Source organism: Aulonocara sp. 'chitande type north' Nkhata Bay, linkage group LG18 (genome assembly GCF_057382095.1).
Source record: "Aulonocara sp. 'chitande type north' Nkhata Bay isolate Kocher_YH1m ecotype deep benthic linkage group LG18, A_spYH_male_GT1.1, whole genome shotgun sequence".
Lineage (NCBI taxonomy): Eukaryota > Metazoa > Chordata > Actinopteri > Cichliformes > Cichlidae > Aulonocara > Aulonocara sp. 'chitande type north' Nkhata Bay.
In genome coordinates, this window is record NC_141361.1 from 11,746,915 (window position 1) to 11,764,413 (window position 17,499).

The 17,499-nt window shown below is 40.7% G+C and overlaps 2 protein-coding genes across 10 annotated transcripts in view; both read left to right on the top strand.

The window, feature by feature from the left end:
- Positions 1–1,281: 1,281 nt before the first annotated feature.
- On the top strand, positions 1,282–11,933 carry rab12 (RAB12, member RAS oncogene family). 3 transcript variants are annotated; one of them, XM_086272087.1, is made up of 8 exons: positions 1,282–1,683; positions 2,753–2,813; positions 5,436–5,496; positions 5,606–5,670; positions 6,213–6,351; positions 6,757–6,846; positions 7,363–7,467; positions 8,851–11,933. In XM_086272087.1, the coding sequence occupies exons 1-8, from the start codon at positions 1,455–1,457 to the stop codon at positions 8,956–8,958; spliced, it is 858 nt and encodes a 285-aa protein (XP_086128213.1). In that variant the 5' UTR covers positions 1,282–1,454; the 3' UTR covers positions 8,959–11,933. The 3 variants fall into 3 exon arrangements, with proteins under 3 accessions (XP_086128213.1, XP_086128214.1, XP_086128215.1); XM_086272088.1 differs by having other exon boundaries at positions 5,606–5,652; XM_086272089.1 differs by lacking the exons at positions 5,436–5,496; positions 5,606–5,670.
- A 219-nt stretch (positions 11,934–12,152) lies between these two features.
- The window catches only part of mtcl1 (microtubule crosslinking factor 1), an 83,348-nt gene continuing 78,001 nt past the window's right edge, over positions 12,153–17,499 (top strand). For 5 of the 7 annotated variants that reach the window (XM_086272080.1, XM_086272082.1, XM_086272083.1 and 2 more), the window contains exon 1: positions 12,153–13,553. In XM_086272080.1, coding sequence (XP_086128206.1) covers positions 12,720–13,553 — 834 coding nt within the window. In that variant the 5' untranslated portion in view covers positions 12,153–12,719. The remainder of the gene's footprint in view (positions 13,554–17,499) is intronic. The other 2 variants (XM_086272079.1, XM_086272081.1) reach the window with 1 other exon arrangement.

The window sequence follows — 17,499 nt, forward strand, 5'->3', positions numbered from 1 at the left end:
TCTCATTGGAAAACTGTGATCAGATTGAATTCCAGACTTTGACTGTGACATTGCAACACCTTTATTATTTTCTTTTGTCAGCCATTGTGTTATATGTTGGGCTCACTCTCCAGTTGTATGACCAATTTCAGTCAGACAGATGGCTTCACAATTGACTTCAGAAAACTTTGGTATACAGAGTTCATGATCAACTCAATGACTGCAAGGAGTCCAGATCCTGTGGTTATGAAACAAGCCCAATCTGCAGCCGTGCTAACATTTGGTGTGAGGTGTTTGTGCTGATATGCTGTGTTTGGTTCTGCCAGACATGCCACAAGACGTCTGGTGGTTTATTCTGAGGCAGTTTTCCAAACCAATGCCATGCTGTCTTCCTTTTAGAGAAAATATGCTTTTTCCTGGCAAACTTTCCAAACAAGCCATACTGGTTCACTCTGTTTCTAATTGTACTGTCATGAACTTTTAACATTTAACATGCTTACTGAGGTCTGTGGAATTTGTAGTTCTTGTTTTTTTCCCTGAGAGTCCCTGAGCCTGTGCTTAATTTGCTTAATTTGCTTAGACATCCACTCTGGATACAAACTGACAGCTGATATCAATGTTTTCCACTTGTTAATAATCTTTCTCGGTGTAGAATGATGGAATTCAGTGAAATTCATATGGACTTAGAACCTTTTCAAGACTGATGGGAAGCAACAATTGTTTCTGTAAGATCAGTGTTGATGTATTTCCTTCTTGGCATTGTGTTAACACACACCCGAATGCTCCAGACTAGCAAACTGCCAAAACGTCTGCTTTTATAGAAATCCTCAAAGTTGCTGGTGATTAAATAATCAAGGGCATTCAATTATCAGGATCTGACCTCTACTTACCCTCTTAATTCTTTTGGGAGAAGGGAGGGTGTATTTATTTTTACCATGTAACCTCTACATTTTGACTTAATTTTTGTTAAATAAATAATTACATGGTATAATATGTCATGTTTTGTAATTCTTCTGAGGCTGTATTTACCCAATTGTAAGACCTAATAAGGACCAGATTATGCACTGAAATCTTATAATTGATATAACTGACATCCTCTTATAATTGACATTATCAATTATAAGAGGATGTCTCTCTACATGCAGGCCTAATATTTGGTGCCTTTTTAATGAAAACGTTTAATAAATCAAAATAACATGTAAAAGTAATACAGTCTGATTACAAGTGATTAAGCGGTCTCTGGTTATAATTTTATAAAATTTATAAAAATAGAAATCATAGCCACCGGAAGCGGAAATGACATCACGATGGCCCCGGTCTCTAATGGCTGAACAACAACAACTGTCGGCGACTGACAAACTTTCGCAAACTTCATCAGAGACAAAAGAAAGTTGGAGATATCGGCTTGTGTTGTTTCTGTAACCGGTTAGGGTTATTTGTCTGTTCGTCTTATAGTCACAAATGTGGGATTACTGATGGATCCGAGGTATGATATTCCACGGAGGGCCGCCGGCGGTGGCGGCGGGGGCTCCGCGAACTCGTCCCCCGCTCTGGGGGCTCAGTCACGCCGCAGGAAGATGCCTCCCAGACCCGCTGATTTCAAACTTCAGATTATCATTATTGGCTCTCGTGGTGTTGGTAAAACAAGTCTCATGGAAAGATTTACCGACGACACTTTCTGCGAAGCTTGCAAGTCAACCGTAGGTGAGGACAGAAGGCATTAAAAGATTTAGTTTTTTCGACTACTTTTCATTTAATCAGCTACAACACGTAGAAGGGCTCTGGCTAAATACTCGAGGAGAAATGCGTAAACTACTGTGGGGTGCGCCCAGTGACCATAAATCCTCCAAGTTCACTTGCATAGCGACTAAACTTTATTTCCAATGCTAGCTGTAGCTCGCTAGGTATGTTGATAACAGTATCTTAGCCAGTTGACTATGGTGACTGAAGTAACAATAGCATTTCCTTTGACTTCAATCACATGAACTAGGCTTCCTTAAGCTTTTTTAACGTTTGCATGTAGAGATTTTAGACTTCTGCTAAAGGACAGCGTTTTTATTAATTAAATACAAATGAATAATTGTACTTTATTACTGTTCTGATAATATTTGCAGAATATTATATTATAGGTATTATGGGTCTGAATTACTGTTTACTTCTAGTAACCCTGTTTTGGTTATGATAACCAGGAAGTAGTCTTATCCAATACCACCTTGATTTTACTGATATATCTCTACACAGAGAACTAAGATGTTGCATATTTCTACATAAAAACACATTCTTTAATTATTTGATTATTTGACCCCTGGTATGTTTACTTACTAAACACGAGATTGCCATGTGACAAATTGCCAGTCATGTTTGCAGATTAAAAATACACATGAGATCTGTTTATACATACAGCTGGGTAAACAGTCCTATGACCAGTCCGGCAGCCAGCCATAGTGTCCAGTCCCAAAATAGTCTAAAAGAAGCAGCTGCTAAAGCAGAGCTCCATTTTGTGCCCTGTCACTCCCTGACACAGCTCATAAGTTGTGTGAGATGTGTCACTAATAACATGCTTCTTTGATTAGGTACCACAGAGGGAATAGTTTTACAGTCTCCCAGCCTGTCTGAAAAAGTTGCCTCAGACGAGCTGGGTGATGCAATGTGGCTTGTATTGTTTTGTGGATGGCTCAGTGAGTGCTCCACATCTATTAAATCTACTAACACTAGAACTTATGGGCAAAGTCTTGAACTTGTGCCTTTGTTCACATGTTTGGTTCCCTCATAGGAGTTGACTTCAAAATCAAGACGGTTGAGCTGAGAGGGAAGAAGATTAGACTACAGATATGGTAAGTGAGGAGTTCCTTTACTTTCCTGCCTGTTGCATGTCCTCTGTCTCTCTGTCCGTCCTATCAGCATGCAGGCTTCACTAACAAAAGCTGCTGTTTGGCTTACTGGGTGTATTCCAGCTGTGTTTCTTGCATGTTTCTCCATGTCAACATGTTTTTGTACAGATTCCCAGTGTCTCCTGTGGGAATCTCACTAGTAAACATCATCATGCAAACCACATCATCATTGCTCACCATGTTGTCTGAGGTTTCAGATTGCTTGTTTATATCAGGTACTGCTGTTGTTACTAGGAATATCTCGTCACTATTTCTTTACTGATATCTTGAGTATCTGCAGGTGCTGGTGTGCTCTTTTCGCCTAACAACTAAGCTGTTACTACTAGATTTGTGTGAATGCATTTGACCTACCTCGGCTGTCTAAAAACATAAATGGTTCTACTTTCCTAAAGGTTGTACCTATGAGCTGTGAAATTATGTAGTCAAGACTCGGTGGATTCGTGTCTGAATCTGTCAGATCTGACCTAGGAGAACTGAGAGACCATGTGAGAATAAAGCAGGAAATTGTCTTGTGAAGTTACACTGAGTGGGTGTCATTTGTCAAAGCTCCTGCATGATCTGTTCCTGCACTCCCCCACAAAACAACCAGCCATGCATCCCTGTTTTAACTTATCCTGTTTAGAGGGTTAGAGCCTATACCAGCTATCATAGGGTGAGAGGCGGGGTACACCGGTTGGACAGGTTGGAAATCCATCAACAGAAACAAATAAAGTATTTTCCAGTACCGACAATCTTCTTTTCTCAAGTTATTTCAGTTTTATTTATGTAGCACCAACTAAGAACCACAGTTGTTTCAATGTTATATAGTAAGGTAGTGAGACTATCTTTTAAATGATCCCCTATTAACCAAGCACTTGTTGATGGTGGGAGGGAAAAACCTCCCTTTTAACAGGAGCTCAGAGTCATCTACTATCACCAATCTAGGGGTAAAGGGTAAAAGAAGGCAAAAAAAAGGAAAGCAAAGAAAGAGCATGCACAATAGTTAATGACATGCACTAGTGGCCTATAAACACATGGGGGGTGAAAAAATGCTTAGAACCTTAGTACCCCGACCTCCTCCTAATTAAAATATTATAATAGTTGTGTGGTTAAAATGGTAAAACCAAAACAGAGAAAATGCTATTCTTAGCATAGTAGTGATTCTATCCAGACCCCATCAGTGGGTTGCAATGAGTGTACTTTATTATCAGTGGTTGAGAGTGACGTCAGTGAAGTCTCACCTTGGCCAGTCCACCAGCAGCTCTTTGTGGTTAGTAAGGACAGCATGACCTAATGTGTTCAAAATATTTTCTGATGAAGGTCCTTGGTGGCATGCCCAGATTGAAATAGTTATATCCACAGATCCTGGTACTAATAAATATAAGAAATGTAATGCAGACTACACTTCATTAGGTTTTTCTAATAGTTGGGCTTACTGTAGCAGAAGACTTTATTTTCCTCACGTAATGCAAATGCCTGCAAAATTGTATCGTACCCTAACACAGGCAATCCACCAGGGTTGTTATCAACTTGACAAGTCAGCTCTGGGTTTTCCAGTCAAACTGACTGTATTCACAAGGAAAAAACAAATTTGGCTTCACATGGCCAACCCAGAGAATGAGAGTAATACTATATTCCAATGTATTTAAAAAAAACAAACAGAAGACCAAGTCATATTAGGGGAAAATGCAAATTGCATGTAAAGTTAATATTAGGCTTCAGGCTTATAAGAAAGGTAAATGGAAGCAAGCAAACGAGCGAGGACTAAAAGTGTCTGTAAGGATCTGTGTGTTCTGAATAAAAACTGTAGATCCTCTTAGTATCTGCACACTGAGGTGCAAGGGCTTTTCCAGACAATTGCTTGGTCGCTAGGTCTTATGCTGACCTTTTGTCTTGGACGTGATCTACTATGGCGCAGGTTACGTGTGCGTACGTGTATTAGTTACCATGGCGATGTAAAACTGGAAACCCAGGGTTAAGCCTGAAGTCACTTAAGCACCAAATCCTGCTTCGTGGTGGAGTTCTGAGGTTGGTGGTTATTCCAGCTTTTTGTTGTTTATCTGCTCTAAAGGAAAACTGAAGCATGAACCAAAACTATAGATTTGGAGGTTTGTTACATCCCTGTTTGTTAATAAAATAATTAGTAATAGCATTATCAGTCAGTTAATGGTACATATTAGACTGTGTTTAGTGTCACTGAGTAATTAGCGTTAACCATACAGTGACTTTACAAACATTACATACTGTGCTGTTGCAGCTTAATACTCGCACTAAATAGCTAAATGTAATGTGCTCTTTGCAGAAATCACAGATGTATGCAGTGAAATCTTAAATCAGTCTCATATTGTCTCATATCTCAGTCAATTAGTGACAAGATGTTATTTGATACTGTTATCCTGTTGCCGTCTTGTGATCTCAGTTAGGCTCTGATTTCATTTTGAAAACATTTGGTGTCCAACAACTGAAGAGCTGCTTCAGCTACAGACTTATTACATGCAAGTGTGTGACGATGCTTGGTTAAAATGTGGGAGCGCTATCTCTTATTTCCATACATATCTGTCTTGCTCCCATCCACCATCACCGCAGCACATCCTCCCTTCACACCTCTGCCTGTCCTCCACCTGTCAGACGAGGAGTATCACTGTGTGTATGTTTCTCATGTTGCACTGCTCACATCAAGCTCCAACACTGCCGCGCCCAACCTTACCTAACCCTGCCATTGTGCTGCTGTCTCTGTCTGCTCTTCTGCTCATAAGCCTGACTGTGACTCACAGGGGGAAAGGGAGAGACTATCTGGCTGGAGGTACAGTAACACTGCACTGTGAGTGTGGCTCAAACTGCTTGTCATGCTGCCAGTCCAGACTCGGATGATCAGCCGAGTGTGGTCATATTTCAAATTAAATATGAAACTGAAGAGTTACCTTCCGAAAATGCAACATTATAAAGTGCATGCGTATTTAATAACCCGTAATAGCTAATATTGCTACAGTTATATTGCTAATATCGACTTTATCTCGTCTTCTTTCAAAGTCTAAAAGTGACATTTTGGAACAAAACTCTTCAGTGGTGTGTTTTTCTGTTTAGTTTTAATAGATGACGATGTGAAGCTTTAGACAGTGATTCAGTGTTTTAAAACCAATAGCATGTCTACTATCTCAATAAATGACAAATTCTTACACTAATTTATGATGTAACATTTCTGCTAAATTACCACAGAAATTACATGTTCATACACTTTTATGTATTGTCTTTAAAAACCAGTTACCTATTAATCAAATTTAATTAATGGAAAACACAATCAAAAAACTATGGGTTAATCTGTTCTCACATGATTGAGTTTTTATAATGTGTGATCTCTTTCAGGGACACCGCAGGCCAGGAGAGGTTCAACAGCATCACATCAGCATACTACAGAGGAGCCAAGGGAATTGTGCTTGTGTATGATATCACAAAACAGGAGACCTTTGAGGACCTTCCCAAGTGGATGAAAATGATTGACAAGGTAAACTAAAGTCCAGCGTGTCAGAGAGTGTGTATTATGTTTTTGTTTCTTTTTATTACAACTCCTCCCTTTTCTCTTATAAAATGAAACATGAATTTAGTTTATCTATTTATTCCATGATATTTATCCTACAGTTCTGCCTTTTTCTATAAAGGGGACCAATTCCAACTGGGACTGATCAAAAACTAGACCTTGGTGTTGCCCCTCAGTTCAAATGATTTGTGCTGAATAATACTATAAGTATTTGAAAATCCATGTGTGGGAATATGTGTCTTTTTACTGTAGATTTTCCTGTCTGTGATATGATATGATGAAGATTTAACTGCAGTAATCTGATTTGACTTTTGTGAGACGGTAGGCCGGTGATTTCCTGACTTGTGTCTGCTGTGGTCTGTTTTCCATCAGTACGCCTCAGAGGAAGCAGAGCTTCTGCTGGTCGGGAACAAGCTGGACTGTGAGACTGATCGCATCATCTCCAGGCAACAAGGAGAGAGGGTGGGTTCAACAGCAAAGTCCTTCACCGTCTTATTACTGCACCGCACCTTCAGGTTTTACCTGTCAGCCGCAAAAGGTTAATGGGGTTGCTGCCATTGTCCAGCCGGGCAGGCAGGCTGGACACACAAATTTGTGAGTCCAATAACTTGAGAAAAAGATGACATAAGATTTTGAAATTGATACCATTGGTGGAACTACCAGGACGCTGAGGGGTTGTACTGGCAGCCACCAGTATTTTACAAATCTGAATAATCTAAACATCTAAGATTAGATAAAACAGGCCAAACAGTAGATTATTTGACAGCAAAAAACCCAAACAAAAAAATCTGTAATGCAAATAGTTTGACAGGTATGTACTTCATACTAAAAACTGAGTTAATAATATGCCAGTGAATCAACTGTGCACTTGAAGAGTGTTTGGAGCTTTCTTCAATTTAATTTGTGCTCCTGAGGATTGAGTTTGGGTTTCCATGCCGACTCTAACCCCGAGCTCGTTTTGTTTCACTTGTTTTATAGTTTGCCTCTCGAATAAGTGGAATGCGCTTCTGCGAAGCTAGTGCGAAGGATAATTTTAATGTGGATGAAATCTTCCTGAAGCTTGTGGACGACATTCTTAGCAAGGTGAGGTTAAGTGCGCCTGAAATACATTTTACACAATGTTTGGTTCATTTTGGTTCACTTTGAGTTTTTATGAATGAAAGTAGACGGGTAAACATGAAGTCATGTAGATCAACACATAAAACATTTACTATACATTTTTGGTGATGTCATCGTATAGCGCAACCAAACTCATGTAGAGGGGCTCAGATTCTAGTGACTGATAGCAATAAATACTTATTTCTTTTCTATCATATAGAAGTAATTTATCAGCTGAGTCAAGTAGTGTAAAAATGATACATATATTTTGATGGTGAAGTGATTAACTCACTATCTTGACAGTGGACATCATCACACTGATTTTATTGTTTTTCAGCTCTTCCATTCATACTAATATTATATCTGATTTGTCAGTTGTGCATTAATACACCAAAAAGGCTACACTGGAGTGTGCTTGGAACCAAAGTGCATGGAACACATCCGAAATTTGTTTGATCTGAACCAAACCGACTGTTTTCACACATGAACTCCAGATAGTGTCCATAAAATCATGCCTTCATGTCTTAATGTTTGCAAAGGTGCCCTTTTTCAATTGTAGCACACAGCAGGAGATGATTTGCTTCAAATGCGATCTCTCTGCTGGAAGTATTCTTTGAGGTTCAGGAGAGGATGCTGCCTGGAGTCATTACATGTGACGTCCACTCCAAACCACCGGTTTATTATCTGTGCTGTTCTCATTATTGATTCAACTGGGCATCATGTAGACTTTGTATTGGGATACGGGAACGTTGAAGACTGACTGCGCTTGATATATGTGTTCTCATTTTTATGCGGGTGTGATATTTTCCACTTATGTACATATGTGGGAGTCCACTCGGGTCCAAATTACAAAATCAGATCCAGGCTCTGCACACATCTGCATGTCTGCCAGTTTTTTTTGTTTTGTTTTTTTTGTAACACACTACATATACTCTGCTGCAGAGATGCTACAAAGCACCAAATATGCATTTGCATATTACCTCTACTTCAGAGAACTGTAACATGAGTGATCACTTGTCTGTGTTTGCAGCTGTTCAGTGTCCATTAAAGCTCGGTGCTGCAGGACATGTGTGGGAATGACTTGTGTAAACGCACCATTCATTTAGTGGCCTATTAAATTTGAATTGACATTTGTCTTGTCATGTGTTTGCTTTTTGCCTTGTTTCGCTTACTTAGATGATGGAAGAGCTATTTAAAAACTTGCCTAATACACTCACAGGAAAATTGTTAAAGGAATCTGATTCTTTTCCATCATATTGTTTTATTACTTTAGTCTTTTGTTTGTTTGTTTTAATCTATCTGTCGATGGTGTTGCTTGTCACACTCTGTTTGGCGGCTGCTGATGTCACTTTGTCTGTGATCCAACAGATGCCTCTGGAAGTTCCCAACAAGGAGCTTTCCAACAGTGTCCTGTCTCTGCAGCCTGAACCGGAAGTGCCACCGGAGTTGCCCCCTCCTCGCATGCGCTGTTGCTGAGAGTCGGAGTGGTCCCCCACCCTACCTATGCGCGCACACACAAACATACACACACACACACACACACACACACAGCTCACACATGCAGAGTACCAATCTGGCCACTGAGGGGCAGCACACAGCAGCACTTTGGAATCAGTGACTGCTGAAATGCATGGACTCTTTAAACAAGCAGTGTTATCTTCCTTTGATTATTCTCCTGTTTTGTAACTGTACACTATGACCTGCTTCACACTAACACTTAGGCCTGAATCACCCACTTCCTTCCACCTTTTTGTCAACACTTGACCTAGACTACCTCATTGCTCAGACGGTTAGGCTAGTTGTGCCCCGCAGGTGCCTTCCAGGTAGAGAGTCCTCTGGTAGCAGTTGCGCTTTTTTTTTTTTTTTGCTTTGTTTTTGAGGAGGGCGATTACTGAGGGCCTTACAACTTGTTTGCTTCCGGTAGTCCTTTATCATCACGCCAAGTTTAACATTGTCTGAGTTGGGTCTGTTATCTCTGCATTTACTAGCTCACAGAAAAGGGATGACAACATCTCACGGCTTCCCTGCTTAGTTTAAACTCTTGAGGCTGCAGGTACATAGTTTTAGTGTACTTTTGTGTGCTCGTTAATATGTATGATTTCAAAGGGGCTCAAGGTAAACAAAAGCACACGGTGTAAATATAGTGTGTTTCTGTAATGACTGGACATGGTGCAGGTGGTTGTGGCCAGCAGCAGGGGTTGTGTGGTAGTGATATCATATCAGTTTATATTGCTTTGCCTTAATAGTATTAAAATGGCTGCTTGTTTCAAATGTGTATAAATTGTAATGTTTTGCACTACAATCCATCTTCGCTAGTTAAGCTGACATGCAGAAAAGGAAAGTACACGACTTGTAGCTTAGCACTAATAAAGATGGATCTGGCCTCGGCACTGCCGCTCAGAACGCTTCCACACCCGATCGGGCTGCAAGGAGAGATGGGTAGTGTAGTCTTTGAGGGATTTGTCTTTGTACAAGGGAATTCTCCCTGTGTTTGTGGCGGGTATATCAGAGCAGATAGTACACTGGCATATGTGGGTCAGCCTTTGTTGTGTTTTTGTTACTAATATTTGTGCTTTGTCTTTTCCTTTGAATTCAGATACAGGTTAGAGACAAAAACATGTGTTTCCCTTTTGGAGGGAAAAATGCAGGAAGGTTTGATTAGTATTTCAATGACTCAGGAATCTTTGGTCGGTTCCTATCTGTTGTGCTAGTGGCTCGATTGGCTTTGAGTTCTTTAAAAAAATGCTTAAAATGGTCATTTGCATTTTTTTTCTTTTGATTTTTATTTGGCAGTTTGTTACGGACCAGTGTGTGGATTATCTGTTACGTTCACATTTTCAGAAATACTAGGCAGTGCATATAATCTAAGCCTTCCTGTGTATGATTAAATCCTTTAAAGGGGACCTATTATGCTTTCATGTTTGTATTCTTGGATTCTACTAGAGTAGCTTTGCATGATTCACTTATACTGGGCTTCAGTGAAGACCCTCGGTTAATCCATCGTCTGAAACAAGTCGTTTAAGCTCCCATACCCCTCACTTTGAGCCCGGGATGTCAAACTAATTTTACATGGTGGGCCACATACTGCCCAAATTGGTTTGAAGTGTGCCTGACCAGCAAAACTCCCCTCTCAATCAGTGTGAAGATGTTTAACTACACCTTTAATCCCATTTAATCTAAGAAAAACAAGTGTCAACAGTACATCACAGAGTTTCTACACGATGAAGACATTTTGCAGTAAGTGAATGAAATCTGTCAGCATAAATAAATAAATATGTAAAATTACAGAATAAACATATTTTATTCATTCAAATCATACAAACCTTTATAGGAACCTTAAGATGTTCCAAAGCCGTCCATTGGGCTGGATGGAAGTCTTTGCCTGGCCAATTCTGGGCCTCAGGCTTCATGTTTGACACCCCTGCTTTAATCCAAAAATATTCTGATTGGTTGCCCATCACATTCACAACACTTGAATGGCAGATGGGTGAAGTTTCTGTGTAATATCTCAAAAACAAGATATTGCACTTCATTGGTCCGGTCACATTCAAATCTCAGCAATAAAACCGTGTTTTTTTTGTTTGTTTTTTTAAACGGTCTGAAAGTGAATATTCAGAGCAGTCTGAAGCCTAAACTTGACTCATTGCACATACACTGATTTAAAATTTTGAGTCAGTTCAATTTCTGAGCAAGCATCACCACAATGTGACTGGTTGAGATGTGGAGAAGCATAATAGGTCCACTTTAATTCTTCCGTCTTTGTTTCCTTATATGACTTCAAGTGTAGCGCTGTGTTTGTGTTTCGTTAGATGTTGCAGTAAAAGCTCGAGTCTGAGGGTGAGGAAAACTGCTCAAATGAACCGATTCAAAAGGAATGACTTTAGTTAATATTTTCTTGCTTTGTTGTTGTTTTTAGATTGAATTTTTATGTTAAAGTCGAGCTATTGTGGTAATAAAATGGCACATTATGTATTCTAACAAATGAAAACGTTCATCCCAAAACGGAGATGTTGAAAATGCGATGCCGTCTCCGTCATCCAAGCACATCTCGCAATAAGACCATCAGCCAGCAAAACAACCTTTGAATACAAATTATCAGAAAATTTGGGGTTTTAAAGGTTGTGTTTTGAAATGTTAGCTGAGGATTTCTTGAGTTTTTTGGAAGGAAACATTTGATTTGTCCCTCTTCCTTTGACTTTTTGCATTTCGCACTAACCCTGTGGTCTCTGTTTTAATAGCCCAAGCCTTACTTTACTACTCAGTGTTTAAAATATACATTAAAAAAGTGCTTTTGTTTGAAATATGTATCTTTTAAGATGGAAGACTGTACTTTGTATTAAACCTGTTTTTGAGAGGTTTTGGCATGTTTAAAGCAGATTTATGGTATTTATAACTTGTGGCATTCTTGAACTAATGAAATACAATTAAAGATGTCTATATTTATTACCAGATTATGGTCTTGATTTATTTGACTGTCTCTGTTCTGTTAAATTTTGGGTCTGGGAACTTCCAAATGTCGTCCAAGATGCTATAAAAAGTGATGTTTTACTTAATACTAAGGATTATAAACGTGGAGACTTATTGGTCATCTTTGCTCCTCGCGTGAAGGTGTTCAATAGCCAATAGTGTGCGTGCCATTAGGACATGCGCACCAGAGCGTGTCAGACCTGGTCCCGCCTGGTCCCGGAGAAAACAAGGGGTGTGCTTGGGTGCTTGTGAAGCAGCAGCAGCGGCGCATGCGCCCAGGAGAAAATCACGGGCGTCGTGCCTCGCCGCAGCGATTGCAGATTTTTGATGTCAGATTGGAAGGAGTGAGAAGGGGTGAGAGACACTGGGGTCTAACATACCGAGCCCGGTGGAAAAGAGGAGTGGAAACCCGGAGTGTGTAAGAAGAGAAGAGGCGTGTGTGACTCCGACTTAATCCTTTCTTTCCAACTTGAGTCTTACAAGCCTGTCTGCAGATGCAACCTGTCTGTCATCCCATCCGTCCCAGTAATCCCTGTTTATTGCAGCGTTTCCTCCAAAGGGGACTACAATGACACCCTGGTGAACACGCTCAGGATGGAGTAATCATACAAGCACCCAGCGCAGCGCAGGATGCGCATCTCCAACCCGACGACGGAGAAGAAGGTAGAGAAACCTGGCTGTTATTCTGCTTTCACATGTCAGAGATTTTCCGCGGCGCTGTGGATTGATCGTTTCCGTCATCAGCCTTCTGCTGCCGGTGTCGGTGTATAATGGAGAGCTCCAATGGCTCTGGCAGCGACACCAAACCGCAGAACCACCAGTTGGAGAAGAAGCGACTGAACCGAGCGCCTTCACCGGCCAGACCTTTCCTCAAAGACGTGCACACCCGCGGTGCCAAACCACCTGCCATCGTACCGAAATCCCCCAAACTAAGCAAGCAGCAGCAGTCTGCCACAGTGCCCTTAGCCCACCTGAACCGCAGCTCCAGACGCACCCCGGCCGGAGCCAAGGAGAAAGCAGCCACGGCAAAAAGTAACACCAAGTCTGCCGTCGCGAAAAAACCCACCAAGGTGCCACAGCATGCCGCAGCTGAGTCCAAACCCGCCAGCATCAAGCCGGACTGCACCAGCAGTCCGATCTTCGCCAAAGGCAAGAAGGGAAAACTAGCCTCCGGTTCTCCGGGCCCTCTCAGCCATGGATCCCCGATCCGGGTACCGACCGGAGCGCCTCTCGGCCGAGTCAGCCAGACCGACAGCAGTTCAGACCTGTCAGACTGCCCGTCCGAGCCGCTATCGGATGAGCAGAGGCTGGCACCAGCCGCTAGTAGCGACGCCGAGTCTGGTACCGGCTCCAGTGACCGGGATCAGCTGGGAGCAGAAGCTACCGCATCCACAGCTGCTGCCCCGCCGCGCACAACCGAGGCTTCCGCCGCCAAGGGAAGCAAGTCTCAGGCTCAGCTCGCTCCGGGCTCGCACGGAGAGAAACACAAGCAGGAGAAACCCTCCGCAAGCGCACAATCCAAACTGCCAAGCACCAAGCAAGCAACCGAGGAGGACCTGCAACGGGAAATTGAGGACTTGAGATCGGAAAACGACTACCTCAAGGTATGACAGCCTGATTTCAACAAGTTACAGAAAAATCACTGTTTTTGTGTGTGCATTTTTCCACATTCCATCCAGAGCAGCTATCCAATCAAAATCGGTCCCGTCACAGGACATCTATGGGTTCTTTTTAAGTGTCCTTGAACTTCCACCTGCTCACTAATTGGAAGCATAATTACAATCCTAAGACATTTCCCCATGATGCACAGCTGTCATCCCCACGAAATCCCCGCTCTCCATTCATCATGTCATCACTCGTGTTTTTTTAACCTTCCCGGGATTCCCTGCTGGTTTGACCTTTATCAATAGGATTACATTGATAGTGGTTTTTATCCTAGTATGCCCTTTAAAATTTAGGTGTTTCATATTGTTGCTGTCAAATCACCAAAGTCTGTTTTGACAGAAAGTCTCAACATCCATTTTCCACTCTGTTGCATTTGGGGCATACATAAGTACATCTGTGTGTGCGCGTAATGATGCGAACACACTGTAATCAGATGCGGTGCAGATCTTATTTCTGCTATTTCTTAACTTTTTGGAGTTGTGTTCAGAACATAAGTGGATGACAAACGAATGCATGTGTCTGCGGATCTAACCAAGAGTTAGATCTCAGAAACCTCTGTTTTTAAGAGGGTGTACGTATATAATGCTTTGTTTGCAGCTTCAGTGGACCTGATTATACGCAGAATCCCCCCCCCCCCCCCCCTTAAGTAGGTTATCCACATAATTTGGGGAGGGGGAGGCAAACAGTTAATGCGGCATACACTCTTGCAGCCTTTTTTTTTTTTTTTTAATTCAATGTTTATTTGCATGTTACTGATGAGAGTATTATTTCAAAGTTGATCACGCATGTCTGCGTCTCTCTCTGGCTCGGTGGAGACACAAGAGAGTTAATCAGCTTTACTGGCTCCCGCTGTAATGGCTTTATCCCACAGGACTTGATAACAGTCAGATGTCCCATGTGTGCAGGGTTCAAACACCCTCCTGCTTGGCTGTCAGCCTGCCAGCTGGGTCTCTGAGGTCCTTTACCACGCCCCAGCCCCCATGGCCCAAAAATGTATGGGAGCCCTCATCTCTGCTGCATCTTATCCTCATGGAAAAAATGTTCAACATATTTATTTTTCTTGGGAATTTATTATTTCTGATGGTTTGGCAGTTTTGATTGGGGTGAAGGGAGACAGGGGAGATATAGGGGAGCGATATTTGATAAAAATCTGTCTGTTTATACGGTATTTATATACATGACAACATTACATTACTACCAAAAGACAAAAGAGTTTTGTTTTTTTAATTAGAGCTGCAGTGATTAATTGTTAATTAAGAGCAAATTAATCAGCGAGCGATCTGATTGTTGTTTTTCAAGCATAAATGTGGCGGTTTGCTGTTTTTCTACCCCGTTCAATATTATTTGATTTTGGAAAGTTGACAAGATTAAAAAAAATGTTTTTTAAAACCTTTTTATGAGCTTTTTAAAAAAATAAAAATAAATTCAAAGTTAATTATAAAATATATCTGTTTGAGAAGAAGAATAGCTGGAACCTTTTACAGATTATCTTATTATTATTATTTAATTATCTGACTGACACTTCTGGAAAGATTACTTGTTTGGTCTGTTATTAGTCTATCAAAATTACTTTCAGCCCCATCCATAAGTATTTCAAATGTTTATAAGCATATAAAATGTACCTTTTTATATAGTATAAAAATATAGTTATTTTACTTTAAAAATGTACTAAAATTTCAACTTTAAGATCATGAAAAATCAGTGTTGTTGCTGTTTGTTTGGTCTGTCAATCAATTGGTTGTCTTATTGTTTTAGTTCCACTGGCTTTTTAAAACTTATAGAATGAAATTATATATTCATTAATGATCATAAAATTTTCCATCTATTTCGCTTCATGTTAACTTTTATGTAAATCGATAACATTAGTGTTCTGGATTACTGATTTGACAAAGCATGCTAAAAATGATGGTAGTCAATGTTTAAATATGTCTCCAGCTTTCTGGATTGAACAATAAATCAATTACAAATAAAATAACTGTCAGGTAAACTGATACGTAAAATCATCTGTTCCAGGTCTTCACTGATCGTGAATACAAGTCCAAACAAACATCTCCAGCTTTCTTAAAGCAGCTGGTAATTCAAAATATCCACCCTTCCAAGAGAGGAAGAAGTAGTGCCGGTGACCCAGCATGCACACCCTTCATAAACATCAGCGATTATACACATGCTCCCAGGATGTTGCCTTGCCTCTGACTCTTTTAACCTGGCCATCGATTGGCTCGACCCCGTACGAGGTCATTAGCTGCTTCCTCCGGGGCCCTCCTCGTATAACAATGGACTGTGTGCTTTTCCAATCCAAATGAGGATAGATTTAGTTTTCATTAATTGACATACTCATCCCCTCCCTCTCTTTTTTCTCCGTCCAATTGTCTTTTCATCTAGTGGCGCTTAAGTCCTAGGACGAATCGTCTCGGGGGAAATCTACAGAACAAACTGATTCGTCGAGATGGGAGGCAAACTCAGTGGTCACCAAACAAACCTCAGTAGTGCCTCGGTACTGCAGATAAATCTCCCTTTTTCCAGACTGCGATGTTACGTTGATAGGAGCTGGAGAATATGAATGCATCCAATCCGAAGATAAGATGCTTAGAACCAACTAGTAATGTTACATCATCAGCCCTAATAGTACCTGCATTACTGGAACTCATGTAATCATATAAAAGTATTAGTGTAATCTACCACCGTATATTACCGCAGACTGTATCGCCTTTCTTATATTTTTGTATCACACACCATTTAAAATTGATAGTTTAGGACTAAAATACGTGTAGCTGTAAAACGTCATCTTTTTTAGAGTAATGAGAAGAACCAACAATTTCCGTTTTCATTGATGGTTTTGTCAAGTGTTCCACTTACGTTTTTATTACTCCGAGACTCTGGTCAACAGAAAAATAAACCAAACTATTTTCTGTGACTATTTTCTAATTGGATATTTCAGCTGTCTTGTCTGAACTTTCTTTTTTTTTTTTTTTAAGTCCAAGAAGATGAAATCTCTTATTTTGTTCTGAGATGCCGTCTGAGGGAAAAATGACTTATTATTAAAATCTAGCTTAAAGTATGCTTTGAAATTTAATAGTATTTTCTTGCTCATCTGAGGCTGAATATTTTGCAATTTTCTTACATGTTGGTGGTTAATTTATAGTCAACAAAAACACAATATTTTGAGACGATTAAAAAAATAATCCCCCATAGTCTTCTGTTTGCCACTGTGTAGGATAAATCTTAAACTCTAGTCCCTCCTCTGGATAATACAATACTGTCAGCATATTGCAGGTTTAATGTGTGTTATATAATGTAGAGGAGCTTAGATCTGTAGTTTTACATTTCAGCGTCATAACTTGTGCCAGATTTATGTATTTATTGCTGTATCGCAGATGTACTCCTATTGGCGTGCATGTTGTCTGGTACTGGTTTAACAAAATGATGCAGGAAAAGAGTTTTAGGTTGGTTTCGAAAGGGTTTGATCATATTGTTTGTCTGCTGGAGTCGCTCTAACTGGTTTTCTTGGCACTGTCTGCAGCACATGTAGCAGAGCAGCATCACAGCTGATCAGACAGTCATGCAGAGTCAAGCTGGGTCTTTACAGCAGGCTGCTCACATGCATGCTAAACTGGAAGTTATTGTGTTCCTTGCATCATGGAAATCCTGGGTCCATACACATCTTTTAGGTGAGGACTTTGTATGTTCTCACTCTGCCTGTGTGGGCTCTCTCCAGCTTCTTCCCAAAGACATGCATGCTAGGTTCAGCTAATTAGTTATTCTAAAGTGGTCGTATTTGTGAATATGAGTGCAAATCGTTGTCTGTCTTGATGTGTTAGTCTTGCAATACAATGACAATCTGTCCAGGAGCCCCATCACAGGTTGGATAGCTCCACTCCGACCCTG

Coding starts and splice junctions, on each gene's coding strand:
- rab12 (XM_086272087.1), top strand. CDS start 1,455: ATGGATCCGAGGTATGATATTCCACGGAGGGCCGCCGGCGGTGGCGGC. Junction 6,847..7,362: donor CCAGGCAACAAGGAGAGAGG/GTGGGTTCAACA, acceptor CTTGTTTTATAG/TTTGCCTCTCGAATAAGTGG. Junction 7,468..8,850: donor TGGACGACATTCTTAGCAAG/GTGAGGTTAAGT, acceptor GTGATCCAACAG/ATGCCTCTGGAAGTTCCCAA.